Here is a 22441-nt window from a genome sequence, read left to right on the forward strand (position 1 = left end):
GCGCTACCCCGTACTGCTTGCGATACACACGCGTAGAGGATGCTTCAAAAGTGCGAGATTCGAGTGGAAATCTTTTCCCCTTGTAAATTCATACGGGAATTTCTCTTTTACAAATTTAGATCCCGAATGCTCTGCTTGCCGATAAATAGCGATTTAATTCACCGGTTATCGTTACAATTCTATTTCTCTGGAAGGGGGATTTCGTTGTGCAAAATATTTCTGGATTTAGCGTACGAATAAATAACCTATGGACGCGGTGATCAATGTTTCTTTCTCTCTGTGAATATTTTTAACAGTCGAAACGAAGATTTGATATTTCGAAATATCTCCAAGTTGTCAAAATTTGCTTATATCGAGGGATTTTCGTTTAAGCTTGGGGCAAGTGGAGATTATCAGAAAGAATCTTATGGAGAGTTTAATTACACATTTATAAAAATTGTGCATAGCAAATACGCGTAAACAGGAGCAACTTCGATTTGTCTGGGTTTCCTTCACAGAAACTCTCCCCCTGTTTTGTCTCTACAGAATCGCGAATCCTAAAATCCCAAGCAGTTTCTCGGTAATACTAGTCCGCGCGTGTTTCGAATATTGTTACCTTGTGGCTGAAGAAAAAATATACCGATATACAACGACCTTATTTTATTACGAAGGAAATACCAAACCATTTTTGTTACTTTTGTCATAACAGTATTACCGAATATTTTTCCCTAATTTGCAATATAAAATCGACATCTCCTGGAAATAGAATTTATCGAGCAATTTCCTAAATTTAACTTTAAAAAAGAAAGGAATATAGCTAACAGAAATTATGAAAAATGATCATCGTAATGAAGCGTATCGAGAAAGGAGAATATGATATTGTAAGCGAATAACATTATTCGTATATTATAATAATTTACGTAAACTCGTAATGCTATACGTGACACGAGCATAATCTAGAGACGCCTTGATACGTAACTATGTTACTTCCAGAACAATTAAATAATTTCGACAAACGCGTTCATTCGTTGTCCACGATACTGGAACGTAAATGAAATTCGAGAGACTACGAAAAGAAATTAGACAATCCGAACGGAAAATCTGTATGCAGGTATTACGCGCGTACAGAGTGCACTAGCTAAATATTATGCACCCCCGTGGTTGGCTCCTCATTGGTCGATTCGGTGGCTACATACCGCGCAGGCGGGTTATCGGAGGGGGGAAGGGCTGCAAACCCCTAATTTCTGGAACAATAATTTCAGTCATCGGCACGGCGGTCGATTTGCGAATCGCATTACGGCACGCTCAAAGGGCCAACGAGACTCGATTCTGTTAGTAAATTCTGTCAGTCGATTATTACGACTCGAAACGAGGCGGCATATGTATGCACAGGGGCCGAGTGGGCGGTCTGTTTTCATTGAAAAAAGCTCACCTTTCTTCCCGCACCGCATTTCTGCCCGTTTAATATACATAATCGACGAATCGAAAACGGTTCAAAGGGTTGACATCGTGGATGCAGGAGTATCGTGAAGTTCCAAGAGGAATGGGAGGCTTTCCTTAACCACACGGAATATTCGCTGAAACGTCGATTTCTCTCGCGAGGATAATTTTTATCAAAAATTAAATTTTCAATCGACGAAGATGGTCAGAGGAATGGGATAATCGGAGATTATTCCCGAATGGTTTATAACTTATCTTATTTGCACGAATAAAGAGAAGATGAATCGATAAGCATTTACGATATAATTGATCTCTATAAATGATTCCAATTTTACTTAATTGGCATTAATGTCCGTTATTTGTACGCGTGTACTAATGGCCTTGCAAAAAATACCTAACTCACGAAGCACAACATAAAGTACATAAAGTACAACAGGACACTTGGAAAAAATTCAAATTCCTCGAATAAATATCCTAAAATGGAAGATTTCGATCCTAAATCTGCAAATTAGGTGAACACTCTATATCTACGCGTGTGAAATATCGCGATAAATTTTCTTGCACGTCAAAAGGTAAAAAGGAATGGAAACTGTAATATTGGAGTAAATCTGAATAAACCATCGACCAAGTTACGACGATACTAATCGAGTGAGAAATACCAAGCTAGCGATATCGATACGTACACATCTTACGTTGCAAATTTCGAAATGGAAGCAAGCGAGCTGTGGATAATGGAATCGGAGAAAAATCCAGAGAGCCGGGATTCGGAATGCGCCCCGGCTTTGCACCTTCCTGTACCGCGCAACATTATTCGGTCCACTTGTCAGCACCCCTCTGCGTGGCAACCCCTACACAGCCGCCCTTCCGTAATCCTGTTACCGAGCACGACGCTTCCACGCACCTACGCAATCGCCTACCTACCCCCTTTGTCCCTGCAGTCTAGCAAAAAACAATGGGACACGGATCGCGATTCGTCGATTGTCGGAACCAGAGAAATACGAATTCGGTACCTTTCTCAAGTTCTCGGTGTTCGAAGCTACCTCTGGAACTACTTGTTTGCGTCCCCTTTGATTTCGCGAGATCTCGGAAAACTTTGCGCCACTGTGACGTACAAATTCACGCGAAAGGAAAATTGTAGCGCTGAAAATTAAAGTATCCTCTGCATTTTAGCAAGATCCAAATCCTTTTGTTGTTAAAAAAATATTCGTTTCAAATCTGATTCAAAAGTTACCGATTTTCATAATTTTTTAGAACGTCATGAAGCTTCTGGAGTCTTTCAAACACTGTAATGATCATTTTCGGAGACTATTTCGAAGGAAACGAAAACGCGTTTATCATTAGATTTACTGAATACGTCAATTTGACGGAATGCTCCAATTATACGATGGTAACAGATTTAGTTTGCACTCGACGACTTTTTCGTTACAGAAAAATAGTAATTCGAAGACTTTCTGTCATAGAGTCGACGATATTTTTAAAATGGTAAATGAGGAATCATACGCAAATTAAGACGTAAAATTATTTTTCTTCGACATTCCACACATCGTTAGGTAATTTTAAATTTGATATATTAATTAACGTCGATCTTTAGAATCTGATTAAATGGTGACTGAGAGTCACCTCTCGAGTGCAAAGGGTTAATATAATATATAATTGTTTTTAAATTAAACTAATCGTTAAAGAAGAAGGCACGTGGTTTCCTTTACCTGTCAATTTGACAGGTGTCCTTAGAAATAGGTATACAGGTAGCGTCCGTAAATCTAGTGTTAAAAGGGGTAGCGTGCTTTGTTTCTTTGTAACTTTAGTAATATTCGGAATTTCATCGTGAAATTTAGAAACTTTGGAATGTCTTTTTGATAGAAGCGATTCTGCCACGATCGATCGTAAACCATAGACGTTGGTGCAAGAGTTAAAATATTCCCCGACGATACGCTGATGGCGCGAAACAGCAAGACTCGGGGTAAAAGAAGGATCCCATGGACGCGTAATAGGACGTTAATCAAGGAACGATCGGTAGGAAACATCAAAGGACCAGTGTCGGTGGAATTGGAAATTGCATGCAAATCAGAAGAAAAAGAAGGAGTTTATTTCTTCCTTTATCTTCGCGGGGCTCCCTTCGTTTCCGATCGCTTCCTTCCTTCCTGTCAAACCAACCTCGTAGCCGCAAATTAGCCGCAACGGCCAAAAGAAAGTTAAAAGAGGGTTGCCACGACCATTTCCATTCGTAGCCCCATGCCACGTCTTGCAATCGTCCATTCTCTCTGTCCCTCTCTTTCTTCTCACCGGCATAGCCCTGGAAATTCGTGATCGACCGACCGTATCGACTGCCATTTTTCCGCCGAGATAATTATTGTCCCCCGCCGTCATTTGCATGAATTTACATCGTACTCGATTTTTCGTCCCAACGGCGGCCAATGCTTTAAATTCGCGATACGATACGAACATCGTGTCTTTATTTATTTGTTTACCCGTTTGTTTGTACTCTGCGATGGAAAATCGAAAATCAAAGGGACATTCGAGAAATTAAACCTTGCAATGCTGTGTGTATTCGACTGCCATGTTTCTATCCGCTTAAACCTCAATAATAATAATCTGTCTTAATAAATTTCTCGAATCTCCTTATTTTCAAATGGGGAAGAATAATCCTTATTTTCAAACTCGACGAATTCAAATTCTTCTGAATTTCAAATTGATTTCTATCTCCTGCTATGTCTTACTTAACTGGAAAATCAGACGATCAGACTAATTTTTAATTATCTCCTGTATTCGTGGATGGAAGAACGATGTACAGTTAAGCTTCGATATCGACATTCTGTTCATTTTTATTAAATATCGGTTACTCTTGTTCTTCCTTTGATACAATGTATCAAGGACTCAACCCCCTCTTTCTGGTTCGAACGTATCAATTGTTGCGCATGGGGTGTTAAGCACATGGTAGAACACGACATGTGCTACCAGCCACCACGATTCACCCTGTGTCTTACACCATGATGAGATAGGGTGGCGCGTACGAAAAGAGAGTGACTCTTGATCGTTCCACATCCCTTTGGTTAATTCCTCTCACTCGAGTGCATTACTCGAGGATTAACCCTGCAACCCTATAGGGACACCGGAAGGGCTCGAAGAATTTACTGTGCACGAGACAGTAAGATTCGAATGAATCGAAAGTTTCCATTACAACGATATTATCCCGGTAAAAATAGTGAAGTCACTTAACATTTACGATACACATCTAATCTTTATATCGCGCTTAATAAACCATCACAAAGGTACTCGAAACGAATACTTGAACCGTTCGCAATACTGTAAGACAAAACGGGAAGTAACTATCATATAAACCTAACCTTTATTCTCTTAAGACGAACGACTTTTGTCGTCAAATTATCGCTATTCGCGCGATACGTTACCAGAGGGTTGACGCAATTAATAAATCATCACAAAAATTCCCTTGCAAGTATCATAATACAGATAACCCTCCTATAACACGGTAGATAGGTTCCTAGAAAATGCCGTGTTATGTGAAACCGTGTTGTATGAGACCCAGAGTCGGTGCAAAAAGGTTACGTTTCGAAAAATTATTAAAAAATTTTTTTAAACAACTTAATTTTTATTAAAAATATAAACGTATGTACGACACGAAACAAAAGAAAAGCAAAGATATTATTTTAATTTAACGTAACTTTAATTTAATAAATTTCTTCGTCGTCACTGCTCACGTAGAAGTACAATGTCGTACAAAGGTTTTTGCAATTTTCTTATCGTGTTAGAGCGAAACCGTGTTATAGGATACCGTGTTGTAAGGGGGTTTCCGCAATTTATGAATCGTGTTGCAGCGAAACCGTGTTATCGGATGCCGTGTTGTAGGAGGGCTACCTGTACTTGAAACATTCACAAAACCGTGAGACAAGAAAAGAATTAATTACCATACCACCGACTATGTCTTTTAATTGGTACATCGACTCCATATTATATTCAGAAGCCGCACTCGACTCGAGTAACCCCCGCAACTTGGCATTTGTAAAGAAATCTGCGAAAGAGGATACTTTTCTACTACTCTTCCAGCCAAGTATCCTATCGCGACTGAAACTGCAGCATGTCGCGTCTTTGTTATTACAGTTGTAAGTGTAACGCTTAATCCTCCCATGGGGGTGGTCGCATGACCGCCCCAGCGGTAGCAACGTAATCCCGTAAAAATGTAAATTTCCCATGGCCCCGAAGCGTGGATCGAGCCGACAGAAGCGCTGTTTGCAGCGGCTGTTCGGTGTGCGTCGCGTCCGATGCGTCGAATCGTAGACACAGAGCGTAGTTAGAGCGCATTACAACGCGCATGTAATGCGCTACCCACGGGCAAATATTCACAGATGCGAGCCGGGAAAATTCGGCTTTGCGCCGCTCTCGCGCCGGCTACGGCTAACAGGATTTATTTGTATCCACGTGTGCGTAGCGTTCCGCGTTTCCACCTCTCTCCCTCTCTCTCTCTCGTTCTCTTGCACCCTCTCGCGCACGTCCACCCCTCTTCCTCCCGGTGTGTGCCAATGGAGGTAGGTACATATGTATGTACGTATGTAAGCACAGACAGTATATGGGAGTACGGCGAGAGGGAGAGAGACGGACCGAGTTAGACTAACTAACGGACTACCAGTTCATTAGAGATCGCTAAACTTTAGGGTGCACCGAAAAGGGTGAGGATTTCGTTATCGCCGCCCTGCGCGTGTTTTATACCAGCCCGTATCCCGATGCTAATAAAAATCAGCCCGGGGATTCTTCGCACACGGTGAGCTTTTCACGCGATAAACGCGAAAGCGGAGGACAAAGGAACTTCTCGGTGAACAGGACGAAAAGGAACATGCGAGTGTACGTTGAAAGCAGAAGTAGAATAGGGTGGTTCGTTTTCACGAATCAGAGTCCTTATCGGAAGCAGAAATATAGGAACTTCTTCACCAAATGAATTCTTTTATCGTTCAAAGACAACGATATTTATTGTCAAGTTGTCTTAACCCTTTGACTACCACACCGAAATCACGTGTTTCACTCAGGACGCCACAGGAGATGCAAGATTTGTTCCAATATCTCTCTGATCGATATTCTAATCAAAATTTGTAATTGTTCAATTGGGGCACTTTGTTGGATGACCAATGGACCTAGTCAAAGGACCTAGTTGATAAAAGCATGCCAATGTCAAAGTGCAAAACGTCTTACTCATTCCTAACCTGACTAAGGCCCAATGGTCATTTTCACCCCACCAAAAAGTAAGAATATATGAGCATCTTTCGGAAACTGTACGAGCCCAGTTCTTATTCGTAGGTTTTCTTGTTCCAATATCTCTCTGATCGATGTTCTAATAAAATTTGTAATTGTTCAATTGGGTTACTTTGTTGGATGACCAATGGACCTAGTCAAAGGACCTAGTTGATAAAAGCATGCCAATGTCAAAGTGCAAAACGTCTTACTCATTCCTAACTTGACTAAGGCCCAATGGTCATTTTCACCCCACCAAAAAGTAAGAATATATAAGCATCTTTCGGAAACTGTACGAGCCCAGTTCTTATTCGTAGGTTTTCTTGTTCCAATATCTCTCTGATCGATGTTCTAATAAAATTTGTAATTGTTCAATTGGGTTACTTTGTTGGATGACCAATGGACCTAGTCAAAGGACCTAGTTGATAAAAGCATGCCAATGTCAAAGTGCAAAACGTCTTACTCATTCCTAACCTGACTAAGGCCCAATGGTCATTTTCACCCCACCAAAAAGTAAGAATATATGAGCATCTTTCGGAAACTGTACGAGCCCAGTTCTTATTCGTAGGTTTTCTTGTTCCAATATCTCTCTGATCGATGTTCTAATAAAATTTGTAATTGTTCAATTGGGTTACTTTGTTGGATGACCAATGGACCTAGTCAAAGGACCTAGTTGATAAAAGCATGCCAATGTCAAAGTGCAAAACGTCTTACTCGTTCCTAACCTGACTAAGGCCCAATGGTCATTTTCACCCCACCAAAAAGTAAGAATATATGAGCATTTTTCGGAAACTCTACGAGCCGAGTTCTTATTCGTAGGTTTTCTTGTTCCAATATCTCTCTGATCGATGTTCTAATAAAATTTGTAATTGTTCAATTGGGTTACTTTGTTGGATGACCAATGGACCTAGTCAAAGGACCTAGTTGATAAAAGCATGCCAATGTCAAAGTGCAAAACGTCTTACTCATTCCTAACTTGACTAAGGCCCAATGGTCATTTTCACCCCACCAAAAAGTGAGAATATATAAACATCTTTCGGAAACTGTACGAGCCCAGTTCTTATTCGTAGGTTTTTTAATTAATCGATGAGGTCTGATCTAGATCCCCGATAACGAATCCTGTTATTAAGTTGAAAGATGAATAAGCTCTGGCGAGTTAAGAAAGCCTCGATCCCGTTATCCGATTAGAAGCTTCGATGCTCGTGAGATTTTTAACCACTTTCCAATTACGATTTTCCTAGCTCCAAAATTATTAATCGCTTCCCTTTACTTCGTACACATCCTTTCCGCTTCAACCGACGCGCGTATGCGCGCTTGACACCATCATCACTCAAGGGAAGTTTTCGTTTCTGGGAAGGCAGGCAATCGTTACGTCGGTCGGTTCGTTTCACGTGGAGGATATAAGACGCGTGATTATTACTGACATGCGTTTAAGATTAATGCTACCACGGCAGAGGTGGAGGAAGCAAAAGAAAGGAACGGACACGCTCGTTCTTTGCGCACCGAGTTTATTGTGATATGCTAATGTAAATCGCAGGAACGAAACTAAAGGGTATCGTTTAGTTCCAGCAGTTTTTCAGATTGATCGTTGCCAAACCATTTTCGTCCTTCTCGTTTCGTCATCCTTCTTCCCCGATTCGCCAGCAGCGTGTTTACGAAATGGCGTCACTGCGAATAATATATCCTATCTCGATCGAGTAACACCGATTATTCACGGTACTATTACTCGTTGCTTTGTTCGTCGTTTCAAATTCTTTAACCCTTTTGTTACAGCGGACCTTGTCGCGAAGTCCCTCCCGTAGAACGAGAACGTAAAGCTGCAAACTTTGCGCGCGCGCAGTCTTCAGCAGTCTGGACCAAGTATTTCGACAAGAAAGAAGAACAAAAGGATTATCGCAATAACGCTTACAATTGTTTGCGAAGAGACCTGTCCAATGCTTCTTTTAATTTTTGGCTCAATTTTAGTGGCCGTTGACTAGAGTCACCCTCCGAGTGTAGATGACGTCTCATGGCCGGTGATTATAGTCACCTGTAGTAGCAAAAGGGTTAACAGGTTATCTCTTGTAACTGGTTTATACCTGAATAAGTGACAGGAATTTAGGAAACCATATAAATACGAGAATAACGAGTAGTATGTCTGGAAAGAGGCATAGTTTTCCACGTGGCAGGGTGGTTTTCTCCATTGCACCTAACACTGTGCAGTGATGCTGGCACTGGCGAACGGAAATGAATGTTACATTCCGCAGAAAGGATCAATGGCGGTGAGACTAAACGATACCTCTCGCGGTTCGATCTACCACGGAGGAAGATGAGAAAGAGGAGAAGGAGGAGGAGAAGAAGAGGCAACGGTTGTCGGTGTAGATGTCTATCGATCGCTGATAATCTACGATCGAGACGTCCGATGGCAGCGAGTTATTATGTAATGGGACGACAAGCAGGAAATAAAATCGACTTGTAACGTCGTGACGCATCTTGCGGCGAAGCCAAAGTCAGGTACAATGCACGAAACGACAGGTAGATACGGGCGTACATTCACCGACGTAAATAAACGATTAAGATCTTCGACGCGACGATATCGAACGACCGACGATATTGGACCACCAATGAATCGATCGTCCATCAACAATATATTCAGCGTTGTATTCCTTCCGGTCGAATCTTTCGATGACAGCGCTTTTATTAACCACCCCCCAATTCCTTTTCAAGCTATTGCTCCGATCGTTTTCGTGATGCAGTCTACGCGTGTGCACGATTTCTATTTCGAAATCGAGGCAAACCTCTGTAGGATTAATGCTAGATAAATCCTACGCAGACAGGGATCTGATCGTTTAATAAACAACGACTCTTTTTTAATAACAAACACATTTATTCAAGCTAAATTATTACACTATGTTTCCATCAGTTCTCGAACTCTGACTCTCAAACACGCGATTCTCTACTTACTATGACTCGATTGCACTCAGCCTGACTTGCCCGTGTCCTCGCACCCTTATTTAAAGTCTAACGCTCTCTCTGTTCATACGCAAGCTCTCTTCGTTGATCGCTCATTTCCCACGTGACCTCTCCCTCGGTGACCAGGTACTCGAGACACTCGGACGCATTCCTAGACTTTCGTTCATTGCTTGCACTCGACTTGGTCATAAATATCTCATCCATACAATCCTTGCATACAGTCACTTGTTCATCCGCACGCACTCCAGACATCACCCCGAACCTGATATCGCTCTTAATACAATTTCCTTTGCTATAGTCCTGCATAGCTCGCAATACCACACCTCTGTCGTTGTTACTACGCAATCCAATTTTCGCTGCATCGACGTGTTCAACATTTTTGAAGTACGTACCCGGGTACTTGTCGAGAAACGAAACAGATGGTACTTGGCATCGACTTAACGATATGAAGAATTACCGTGGAGGTAATACTATTAGTCAAATAGGGGATAACAGCGGAATCCCACTGGGAAAGGTAAAGATGGACTACGCTATCGTCGTTTCTTGCTTTAAAGGCTAGCAAGGAACCCCTGGGAATGTCTGTTGAAAGACAACGTTATACATTGTCTTATCGCATTGACAACCTGGTATTCGATCTCGATCCTTTCACGTAGGATCAGGCATGTAATTAAATATTAATAAAACGACCTACGGCATCAAGCTAAATTTATATCCTTCATTGAACATTGGATAGTATTTTTCTTATATTACAACAAAACAATATTTGTATGAACTTCTTAACGGAGGAATGCCCAGCAAAACGAAAATAGACATATCTACCAATTGTAATGGCAAATCGGATACCACGTAGGCTGAAAAATTGTCTCATCGCGTGGACCTGATAATAGCTAAACTGATAATAACTAGTGAAAGAGGAAATGGTGTATCTGGAATTAAAATTGACATTAGGATTGTTAATGTTTACTACGACGATACCGGAGGAACTGATAAAATCAGAGTGGAAGGGGTTAAAACACACGGCGTGTGAACGTGTGCGATATCCTCGTCCCAGGTCGAGGCTGGTCTCTCGCACAGCTACAGGGCTATGAAGTTGACGAATGTGCTAAGATCACCCGAGGGTGACTGGCAGATTGTTCGCCAGCGTTCTCAGCGGTGGTCCACGCTCGCCACAGCTCCGATCGATAGATTCTGACCTTAAACGAACGCTTCGCCACGCCTCTCGAAAAATGATAGATTTCTAGCTAACCCGATTCGGACTTCGATACAGCCCGCTTTGCGATTAAGCGATTTATTGCGGTTCGCGCGTCCCTGCTTAGCGGGTCAACGTGTGTGGCGTGTCCAAGAGACACGAACAGTGTTAATGTAACGTATCGCCTCTTACGCGTTTCATGCGAGAGCGTTACACGTGCATGGTGTCAAGAACGACGGTGTATAGATAGATACTTCTGTAGACTTTTCTATTTCCAAAATCACGAAAAATCACGGAAGTTCCGAAAACGATATTGAAATTAGACATGTCAGTCGTAGTTCCAATATCGAATTAACGGAATAAGCTTCGACGTCTATGAAACCTTAGGAACGACGACGTTGAGTCACTTCTGAAGCTTGCACCTGCGTAGTCGAGAAGATAATTTGCTAAATTGCGAACGGAAGTAAACGATATCGAAATTGGACTGATCAATCATAGTTTCAACAACCTAATCGTCGAATATCGAATTAACGGAATAAGCTTGGACGTCTATGAAATATTCCATGCGTGGAATCGAATTACGCGGCGACAAAGGACAAACGGCAGCTGTAAAAATGTGAAGAAGAAAGCAAAAGCCTCGACAGACGAAACCTCGCACACGAGTTAAACGTCGTCCAACACAGGGGAAGGTGTTTCGAAGTTTTAATGTTACAGGTGGAAGCTTCCGTAGCTCGGTTGATGAGGCTCGCGATACGAAGGCGGCCATTCCGTCGATCCTTTAACGATCCCATCGTCGATCGTAAAATCCGCGATCTCTGATTAGCCGAAAGTCCCGGCCATAGGGGTAGGAAGATGGTCTCGGAGAGGCGAAGTAAATTTCAAGGTCCTGCCTTAACGACGGGGGCGTGTTTACGGTAGGCAATGTCCCCTAGTTTTTGTCCGCAGTTAGGCATCAGACATGGCGGTGCTCTTAATCAAAGTTTGATCGCCGAGGGCACCCCTTACCTCGCCCACCCTCCACGCCCAATCCACGCAAAAATCCACGGATATTAGCACGAGCGTCTCGCAATCCCTTTATGATTGCGGCCTGCCTCCGAGGAGTCGGCCTGAGATTATAAATCAAGCAATCAACCGCTATAAAAGTCCGCCCACGCGCGATCGCGAGAGCCGCACTTTTTTCCGCGATCAAACGACGAATTTTCGTCCTCGCTTCCTTTTTTCAAACGGGGCAACAAAGGATCGAGCTACGCGGCGAATCGGTGCAAGTGTTCTCCATTCACTCTCGGTGTAAGTACACTTACTATAGTACCATCGTGTACCATATTCGTTGCCCCGAGTAGGTAGTAGGGATTTGGGCACGCGTTGTTTGCGAGGTAATAGTCTCCAAAGGAGTACATGTTCTTCGGATCAACACATCCCCTTAACCCTTTCTTCAACGATTCTACGTCGACTTGCACTCGACACGCTGTATAGCATATAACATATCGACTAGGAAACCATGAAAACGGAGCAAATTTTGAAATGGTCGACATGAAACGTCAATGCTACTTGGATTGCAAGAGGTTGAAGTTATCCAGTAGTATATCTAATATATAACTAGTCTATAATATCTAACAATTGGCTTGGCAGGAAAGTAATTTCGGTTTGCATCAGTAAATAATGTTATGCTTGTTTAGTTATTCTTTTGTCAATATTGGAATTTTTTTCTTTTGAGATCTGGTAGTCGATACCTTTATGTTGCTATTTCGTGAAATTCCGTGTAATTTCGTTTATAACCGTCAATTCACGGTCAGTCTTAACATGGAGTGCAAATGTAAGCATTTTCGACACATTTTACATTTTTATTTTCATAAAGGCAAGAATGCGGCTGAGGCTCACAAAGAGATACGAGAAGTTTATGGTGTTGATTGTTTAACAGAACGCACGTGTCGGAATTAGTTTAAAAAATTTCGTTCTGAAGATTTTTCACTGAAAGATACTCACAACGTTCTGGTCGACCTTCTGAGATTTACGCACTTGGTTAAGTTTCTTGCAGATGAGGACCAGAAATTCTATGAGCGCGGGATCATGAAGTTACCAGAAAGATGGCAAATGGTCATCGAATAGAATGGAAGATATTTGACCGATTAAAGTTCATTTACTGTATAGAAAAAATTGAGTTTTATTTCACACTAAAAAACCGAAAGTACTTTCTTGCCAACCCAATAGTATGTCTAATTCGTGAAAGACTCTATCTCGAATTACCGGTGAGTCTATTCGAGCGACTTCCGTGTCTTCGTGAAACGGATGTGCAAAGGTGGAGTACATCTTGGGTTGCCTGGCAAGTAGACGCTCGTTTCTGCATCTCAGTGTACTCTGGTCTGAAAATTTGTTACTCCGCATTCGGAGTTATCGCCACGTAGCCCTGGCAGCAACCCTCGAAACGTGGTGTCGCGATTGCGATTCGCCACGGCAGCTCGGTCCGCGCGGCGCGGACGGGCCGAGCAAAGACGATTGTTGCGCCAACAAAATACGCGAGTGGCCGATCCGGGTGAAAAGAAATCAGGACCAGTCCGGGGCCCTGTGCATTGTCGCGGCTAGAACCGACGCGTGTATATATAACCGAGGAGTTTAAGAGTACAATACGGCATAAATCAGCGATCATCGCGTAGCCTCGCGCCTGGCCAATTCACGCGGAACACGCGTGGGCGCGTTGCCGCACGCGCGACCCGAATCCGCCCCGAATCGCGTACCTTATCGCCGATTTCCCGTTCTTTACGAGCGGCGATAAGCGAGCTCAGCCGGATTGTACTCGACGATTGTGATTTAAACCACTTCCCAAAAACTCGTCCGTCCCGTTGCGATCGTCAATTCGACGGATACGAATGTTTAGGTGATGGAAATTAGCATCCCGATCCCTGGATTTACGAGTAAAGGAGAATCGTAGGCAAAGAGGCTGCATGTAATTAATACAGCGTAACATTAAAAGTAGTTTAACCCTTTGCACTCGAGAGGTGACCCTCAGTCACCATTTCATAAAATTTGGAAGATAGATATTAATTAATATATCAAATTTAATGTCATGTAACAGTGCGCGAGGTATCGAAATCAAATAATTCTACAATTCTAGTTTTTTAATAGAGAATCTTTGATTTTCTACTCTTCTCTAGCCAAAAAATCTTCGAGTGCAAAGGGTTAACACTATACCTACTACCACGGCTGGTCGAGTGGTCGCTCGTGATCGATGAAATAGAATATGAATGTTATAATTGGAAGGATAACATTATTTTATTTTTAAACAGGAGTTAATCGTCATACGTGTGAATCGATAATTAAATAATCGATGGGAAATGATCGTACATGCCACTTAATTGATACTGTTAGGATTATGGGTGAAAAGAAGTAACTATCGTCGTTTATAATTATCTCTATTCTATTCTTAGAAAGGTATATCTTCTGTATTCTACGCAGGAAGAGACAAAACTAGAGTAATGAAAAAGGGTATGCAATTGCAGCTCGTCCTGGTCCCCTAATTCTTATCTACAGCATAATTCAAAGGCATATCTACTTCACCTGAGAGATTGATTTTTGCAAATACGTTAAGACGCATCTTATTTTCAGCGGATACCCAGAGAAGTTAGTATTTCAATAGCTTCCGACTATACCTGGTTGTCGAAATGAAACTCCTGTTATACGATGGTTTGGATGTTTCTGATGTTATAAGAAAAATCGTGTAGTTAAGAGATTGAGAAACTACAGAATTTTGATTAAATGGTTTAAAAGGTTCAGATTCTTGGCATAGATTTTATTTTGAAGTGATAAATATCGTGTATTGGGATTCAGGTTATTGAATTTTTCTATGACTATGCACGAAAGTTGGTAATTTGTAAAGTGATACATCTGTTTTATGATCTCTGCGAGAATACATCCGGCTTCGATGGTTCTAAGGTAGAACAACTGAATAAGATTCTTAGTTCCTACAAGTTCAGTACCTAACCATCGATCTATTCACGTGGATCGTTCATCTTATTATGGAGCATTCCTATGTCTGAAGCATAGACCTGTTAGATAGAGTTGCTGATGAGTTTACTAACAGGTCCAGAGCGAAATGCACGCGTTCTCCATCCCCCATTCTCATTCTTCTTCCTGTCTTTCAAGCTGCCAAAGCTGAAGCTCGTGCGCTAGACATTTGCTTGTTCATAAATCGTGAACGAAGATTATTCGGAATAATTAGGAGATCCCTGCTTTTACTGTTCCTATTGTAATATCGGTTAACTGTAATATTGATTGGTAGCTATCAACTTTTACAAAAATCTTCAGTCACACGATTAGATAAAGTAAGACATATGCAGATAAAACGTGATAAACTTCAAATTAAAACTTAATTAAACTTCGAATTATTAACCCTTTGCACTCAGCGATTTTTTCGTTACAGGAAAATAGTAATTCGAAGACTTTCTGCTATAAAGTCTAGAATATTTTTAAAATATTTTTAAATTAATAAGTAGAATTATTTTATTTCGACATTCCACGCATCGTTAGCTAATTTTAGATTTGGCATATTAATTAACACCGATCTTTAGAATCTGATTAAATGGCGACTGAGAGTCACCTCTCGAGTGCAAAGGGTTAATATCCGTAATGTTTGACGTGTAAGAAATAATAATCGTGTAATTGATAGATTTCTGAAATTTTTAGCTACAAGCATATATTTCTTATATCGTGAATTTCCAAATTCCTTTCAAAACTATCTAAATTTCCTAGCCGTTGCCTTTCTCTTATGACACTTTTGATACGGTATATTTGAAAATTTGTTTCATAAATGTGGTATTATTTTACTCTGTAATCATTTCCATCTTGAAGATATAAAAAATATTTTCCTGTAGAATATATATGTTACATAATATATCAATCCAGGAGAGTCCGATAATTCCCGAGTTAGAATCAGTGATAAGGCCAAGTGTAAATCGTATTCGTTCAAGTACTCTTTCATGGGTTTACAGCCTTATGAAGAAATCCAAAAACTCGTGTCTTCGTCGATAAATTATTTGTGCTCGCTTTGTAATATATTAATCCATCGTACCACGACACGAATACGTACAAATTCTAAATAATTATTCTAAATAATTATTCTAAATAATTATTTCTTCGAAACTGCATTGTGTGCCTACTAAAGTAGAGGTTATATACTCGAGCAGCTGTTATTTCTTCGAAAATCGAACTAGGAAGGTCTTGTTCGATATATTGGACTTTTTCCCATAAAGTTCGAATTTTGAAATAAATCTAGAGCGAATATATATGACGAAAGTATTCGTATTCTATATGCGGTCCTATCGTATTATGCAAGTAAACAGATAGACGTGCATCTAGTTCGCAAATGATCGAAACGTATTCTGATTTGTATTCGCTGGCCGTACAGGCCCAATCATTCTATTTGCCAGTGGATGAGACGAAATGAAATGAAATCCAGAAATTCGGCTTATTCTACTCGCGAACGCGTCGGCTTTATTACTTTCACAATAATCATCCGGTTCCTCTTTGGCTCGAGCGATGAATGAATATCTGATTAATTTTGTGCTTGCTATGAATTTTCTACGTGTCAGGGAACTTGCTATTGTATTCTTGCGTTTGCAATGACGATCAGTGTATAATGCATTAAAAATATATATTAAGAATTGTTTATTCTGTTATACTCTGGAGTTATAATTAGCAGTTATTATTTGGTCAAATTTTATGAACGATATCATTTATGTTTGATTTCAATCAAATATGTTCGAAATTAATCGAAATAGCGCAGTCATTCGAATATTTTTATTATTTTTAATAATATCAGAAATTTTTGAAATATAATTTAGGTGTTTCGAAAATAGTCTTGCAAAGAGATAATTCTGCGACTTTTTAAATGTGTATGGAACTGTATGGTTATTTCTTCGTTACATTCGCATTAATTTATATTTTACTTTTGAAACAATTACTTTTACTATACTTGGTTTTAATTTCAATTGTGAGCTCTTCTCGTGTTCCGATGTTATTTTATTTATTCCTTATATGGTTGAAAAAGGTAAGAAAATAGGTCGACAATAGTCCATTGGTCAAAGACAAATACAAAAGATACATTTGGTGATGAATCTATTCTACATTTCGTCTGTGGTATATGTTTGAAATTTTTAGCAACAGTATCTCTATGTTAATTCCGTATTCGTGACATTAGACTTCACATATTAAAATGTATCGGTAGATGGCGAAGTGATCAATTTTGTTAAACTGTTTTTGTAGAACGGTAAACGTAAATAAGAAACTTGAATTAAACAAAGCGGTTTATATGCACATGATTATGTACATTACAGCAATGAAATAGTTCCAATTTTAAACAGTAGAAAAGGGTATGCTTCCTAATGATAAATACAAGTAAAAAAAAATATTATATACCGTCAAAAATGCAGAAAGAATTAAACGACATAATTGAAAAATCGTTACAAAAAGCATATGATCATGACAGAACTGGGAATGTAGGAAAAGCATATGCATATTATACAGTTGTAGCAGAATTATGTCCTCAAAAAAGACCAGAAATTGAAGAAGCCTTTGTTGATGTTCTTTGTATGTTGTTATTTTATACCTTTATATAATACAATAACTTTGTAAGACCCAAAGATTTATAGATATTTAGTTTTTAGGTCAGTGGGGAATACAATTAGCAGGTGAAAACAGATTTACAGATGTTGCTTTGTGTTACAAACGTTCCTTAGATATTTATCCAAATAATCCTCGTATGTTAAATAATTTTGCGGCTCATCTGTTAAGGTAATTTAACTTACTGCTTAGGTAAATTTGTTATCAGTCGCTTTAAAATTGGTTTTTTGACATGACAGATATCATGACCGCTAAAATTCCTTATAATGAGGAAAAAAAATATGTTGTTAAAGGAATAATGATCCAATAGAGGCAATAAAATATTTAAAGGAAGCCCTGCAAGCCAATCCTAACTTTTTGCCAGCAGAAAGGAACCTGCAAAATGCATTTAGTATGGCTGTAGATAGATGGCATTTTCCAATGTTAAATGACAAGCACAGAAACAATGCGTTTGGGTGTGTAATTCGCAAGAGAATTTCTCAAGGATATAATACCGTATTAGATGTAGGAACTGGTACAGGATTACTAAGTTTGTATGCGCAAAATGCAGGTGCTAAAAAAATTTATGCATGTGAATGTTCGCCGGTAATGTTAAAAATTGCTGAAAAAGTATTTGAAACTAATGATGCTAGAAATATAATATTATTACCCAAACTTTCTTCAGAGCTTGTAATTCCTACAGATATTACAGAAAGGTCAGTGTTATAGTAACTAATATAATGGAATTCGATCAAATTAAATTTATCTTAAGCATAAACAAATTTTAATTTGCATCAAAATAATCTTTTCCTTTTTTTCTTTTTTTTTAGAGTAAGATTAGTAGTAACAGAAACTTTTGATGCTGGTTTATTTGGAGAACATGTGATACCATCTATGATAAGTGTACATTCAAATATTTTGGATAAAAATGGTATAGTGATACCAATGGGAGCTACACTGTATATAGCTGCTATTGAATGTGAATATATAAGAAATAAATCAGCTGTGATGTTTGATAAAATAAAACATTTTTGTCCTTTAAATTTTGATAATATGTCCATATTATTAGATGAGGAATATTATGATACAGAAAATTTAAAAAATGTGGAAGTAAATTATATAGTAGAACCTACAGCATTTTTTACTATCAATTTCAATAACTTATCAGATTTACAGCAATTTAATACAGATGGAATAAAAAATATTATAGATGTAACGTGCAAAAGTAGTGGTACTATAGATGGTTTAATAACTTGGTTTAAGTTACATCTAGATGAAGAAATAACAATAGATACTTCAGAAAAGAAATCATGTTGGCAAGTTGCTGTTTTTCCTACAATACCAAGGTTATTGAATAGGAATGATATAATAATGATTAAGGGCGAAATGTTAAAAGGAAAACTCAAATGTTCATATACATCGAGTGATTCACAGTGTAATGACTATAACCATAATCTTTTATATCGGTTACCAAAAGAAGTTATAACGTTTTTAAATGATGTTGAATATATAAGATTACTTACTGAAGTTAGCAAATCGCTCACTAACAAAGAAATACATAGTATTTTGGATACTTCCCCATTTCCAATTTATGGATTAATATTATTAAAGGAAAATAAACATAGTAATATTTTATATTATAAAAATGAGAATACAATGTTTCAACGATTTATCAAACAAGTAGCAAAACAAAATGGTTTTGAGGATAAACTATGTATTGTATCAAAGTACAATCATATTAAACATTCCGTAGATACTATATTTATTCATGATTTTGACATTAAAGGAGAATTGAGAGACTGCAGTGAAGAGCACAACCACGAGTTTTTTCGGTAAGAATAATTTAAAAAATATATTTAACAATATGTTTTTACACTTTATATTGTATTTTACACTTTATATTGTATTTTACACATATATAATTCCATTTTAATTACGAAATAAAATAAGTTATAATGTTTTTTCAGATGTTTACTTAAACCAAATGGTATTTTATTGCCTGAACAGATATTTTTTGTAGGACAGCTTGTATTTTCAGATGATTTACCAAATATGGTTTATGTAGAAGATAAAAATTTACAAGACATATCATTTACATTTAATGCATCAGATTTTGAAAAGGTACATTTAAGAAAAGATATGTTAAAAATAGTTAGTGTATTTATAAATTACATTAAAAATATTGTTAAAAATAATGCTATATCACTTAATGATATTTTTTTGTAGGAAGCTCATAGTACTTTTAATGCTATTGCTTCTTATGGTATTGCACAGTACATAAACGAATTTAAGGTAAGATATAAGAAATTATAATAAAAATAATATAACTTTATAAATGTTTAAGAATACTATTTATGTTATTACAGATAAATCAGATTTTCGATTTGAATTCAAGTTTATATTTATATGAACCTTTATCTGATGTAAATGTATTGATAGAAATGAGAGAAAATGAAGTTGCTGAACGTGTAATAAATTTTGGAAAGATAAGTGCAACTAATAATAAATTGTTGCCAAATGCTTTAATATGTTGGTATAAAGTAAGATTAACGTTAAATCATAATTACGATACAAAAAGGAATGGATCATTTATGAATCATACAGCAATATTACTAGAAGATGAATTAAAGAATTCTATTTTACAAGGTAACGAAGTATGTATAAAAGTACAGCAAGCTGAAGGTATAATCCGAGTAAAAGTCAAATGATTTTAAAAATGTCCTACAATGTTGTATAATTATTACACACTCAAGGTATACATTTGTTTTACATATTTTAACAAAAGAATTACAATATATAGTATAATGTACATTAAAAGTACAATGTATATACAAATAATAAAATTTGTGCATACATTATTACAAATAACGTAAAACATAATTTGCATTAATAACAAAAAATTAATATTGATTATATTACCATATACCTCCTGTATACCTCCTGTATACCTCCCATATATTTTCATAGAGTAGTACATGTTAAAAATTGTTATTTTATAAAAATAATACTTTATAATTTGCTCTGTAAGTAACTATCTAAAAATTGACATACATACGGTGCTACCCTTTCTGGATAATTATTATGTACATCGTGATTTCCTCTTACAATAACAACAGAAAATTTACTTTCATCATGTCTGTTTAATAATGTTTTTAGTTTCTCTGATAAAAAATTCGCTTGAAATGAACTATCTGCCATAATTATTAATGTTTCAGTTAAGTATTTGCTAAAAATTTCCTTGTGCTGCTCCAGTGTAAAAATTGGTCTTACAACATATCTTAATCTCGCATCACGATTATATTTATACAAATTATTAACCTTAGTGACTGCACGTATAAATAAAGCTTCTGCAGCATCTTCAGTTAATGTTTCTCGCCTTTTAAATTTTAAAGCATGTATTACTTCATCTTTAGTATAAAGGGTACCAGAATCTTTTGCATAATTGTCTAAGTTATATAGATTTTTAATAAAAGGAATAATATCCTCAACGAGAAAAGGTAGAAATCCATCAAGTGCTATTAGTTTTTCACATCTTCCAGGATATATCATACTAAAATATGTTCCTATTTGAGCTCCAAAACTGTGTCCTATATATATGCAGGTTTTCCATTCTAATGCATTTAAAACAAGCAATATTGAATATACATAGTCAAAAAAATGTAAGGGTATTCCACGTGGAAATGGAGATGATAATCCATGTCCTGGTAAATCTATGTTCACATATTGATAGCTTTGTGGAAGAAATTTGATTAACCTGTCAAATGATCCAGCATTATCTAAAATGCCATGTACCATTAAAACTTTCTTTTCTTTTGGAGATCCATATATTTTTGCTGCAATATGACCCCATGGTACTGAAAACTTTACTTCTGCTAATGTCTTATCCGTTTGATTCATATTGTTTCCATTAAGATAAAAATACTGACTCAAATAATCACTTTACTAACTTATTTTTCTGTAAAAGGAAAAATTTAAAAAAAAATATAAATATAGTAAAATTATTAACAACAATTATAAAATAATGACTACCATATAACTTGTAGCTATGATATTTGATAAAAAAAAAAAGCATTTAAAATTCTAGAGTTCAAAGAACAAAATAAATTTGCAAGTCACAAATACTTAAGGTAAAATAGGTATCTATTATAAAAACACATGTAATAAATAATAAATAATATTTGTATAAGGAGCGTGTATACATACCATATTTATATTATTTACATATATCCTTGGAAAAATATAATCATCTTAAATTTCGATTAATTTGAGAAAAAGTTATCATTATTGGGTGCACCTTTAGTTATTTACTTTTGTTACATTCGTGTTTAATCCTTTAATTGCAAAAAATCTAAAGGTGACGAAACATATATGGAAAAGTTACTATTTTGTGAAAATATTGTAGTTTATTAAAAAGAAATTGTAGTTCTATTATAGAATGAAATAATTATAATTATCTATCGTTCGTTTCATTCTTATACATTGATTGCTTGGTTAGGTAGAAAACATGTAATCTGCATGTAAGATATTTAATTAGTTACGGAAATACAAGAATATTACTTTATTCGTAAGAATATTATTCTAAAATATACATAATAATAATCATTATACACATGTGCAAATTATTTATTCATTATAAATGAAGTGCATTAAATAAGCAGGGCATGAAACTTTTAGAATTTAATGTATAATATGCTAAACAAAAATACATAGTGATTGAATATCGTGTTAAATTTGTATCTAAACGAAATTAAATAGAAGTTGATCATAATCTAAATAATAAATTCGTAACTCAAATGGGGAAAACTTTGTAACAAAATTAAAAAAAAAAATTACATATATGAAAATTATTCTAAATATGTTCTTATTATCTGTTACCAACGGTTAGAATAGCAATTCAAATTTATTATAATTATTATAATAATACAAAATTTTGAAATTCCGCTAATTCGGTTTCTTTTATCTCCCTAATATATAATTATCAAATTATTGACGCAACATATTGGTTAGAATTATGTAATTTGACATTAATATGAATTATAGCAACTAAATTTA

The 22441-nt window shown here is 37.1% G+C and overlaps 2 protein-coding genes across 3 annotated transcripts; one reads left to right on the forward strand and one right to left on the reverse strand.

Moving 5' to 3' along the window:
• Window positions 1–17214: 17214 nt before the first annotated feature.
• LOC108552762 (putative protein arginine N-methyltransferase 9) lies at window positions 17215–20097 on the forward strand. The gene is made up of 7 exons (XM_017907421.1): window positions 17215–17377; window positions 17455–17581; window positions 17704–18105; window positions 18220–19221; window positions 19357–19510; window positions 19616–19681; window positions 19756–20097. The coding sequence occupies exons 1-7, from the start codon at window positions 17215–17217 to the stop codon at window positions 20095–20097; spliced, it is 2256 nt and encodes a 751-aa protein (XP_017762910.1).
• A 301-nt stretch (window positions 20098–20398) lies between these two features.
• LOC108552763 (serine hydrolase-like protein 2) lies at window positions 20399–21671 on the reverse strand. Of its 2 annotated transcripts, none has more exons than XM_017907422.1 (2): window positions 21593–21671; window positions 20399–21344 (listed from the first exon to the last, which is right to left on the reverse strand). In XM_017907422.1, the coding sequence occupies exon 2, from the start codon at window positions 21284–21286 to the stop codon at window positions 20399–20401; it is 888 nt and encodes a 295-aa protein (XP_017762911.1). In that variant the 5' UTR covers window positions 21287–21344; window positions 21593–21671. The 2 variants fall into 2 exon arrangements, with proteins under 2 accessions (XP_017762911.1, XP_017762912.1); XM_017907423.1 differs by lacking the exon at window positions 21593–21671 and adding an exon at window positions 21419–21496.
• Between the last annotated feature and the right edge of the window lie 770 nt (window positions 21672–22441).

Source organism: Eufriesea mexicana, unplaced genomic scaffold (assembly GCF_001483705.2).
Source record: "Eufriesea mexicana isolate 0111107269 unplaced genomic scaffold, ASM148370v2 scaffold7999, whole genome shotgun sequence".
NCBI classification, from domain to species: domain Eukaryota; kingdom Metazoa; phylum Arthropoda; class Insecta; order Hymenoptera; family Apidae; genus Eufriesea; species Eufriesea mexicana.

Coding starts and splice junctions, on each gene's coding strand:
- LOC108552762 (XM_017907421.1), top strand. CDS start 17,215: ATGCAGAAAGAATTAAACGACATAATTGAAAAATCGTTACAAAAAGCA. Junction 18,106..18,219: donor CCTACAGATATTACAGAAAG/GTCAGTGTTATA, acceptor CTTTTTTTTTAG/AGTAAGATTAGTAGTAACAG. Junction 19,682..19,755: donor AGTACATAAACGAATTTAAG/GTAAGATATAAG, acceptor ATGTTATTACAG/ATAAATCAGATTTTCGATTT.
- LOC108552763 (XM_017907422.1), bottom strand. CDS start 21,286: ATGAATCAAACGGATAAGACATTAGCAGAAGTAAAGTTTTCAGTACCA.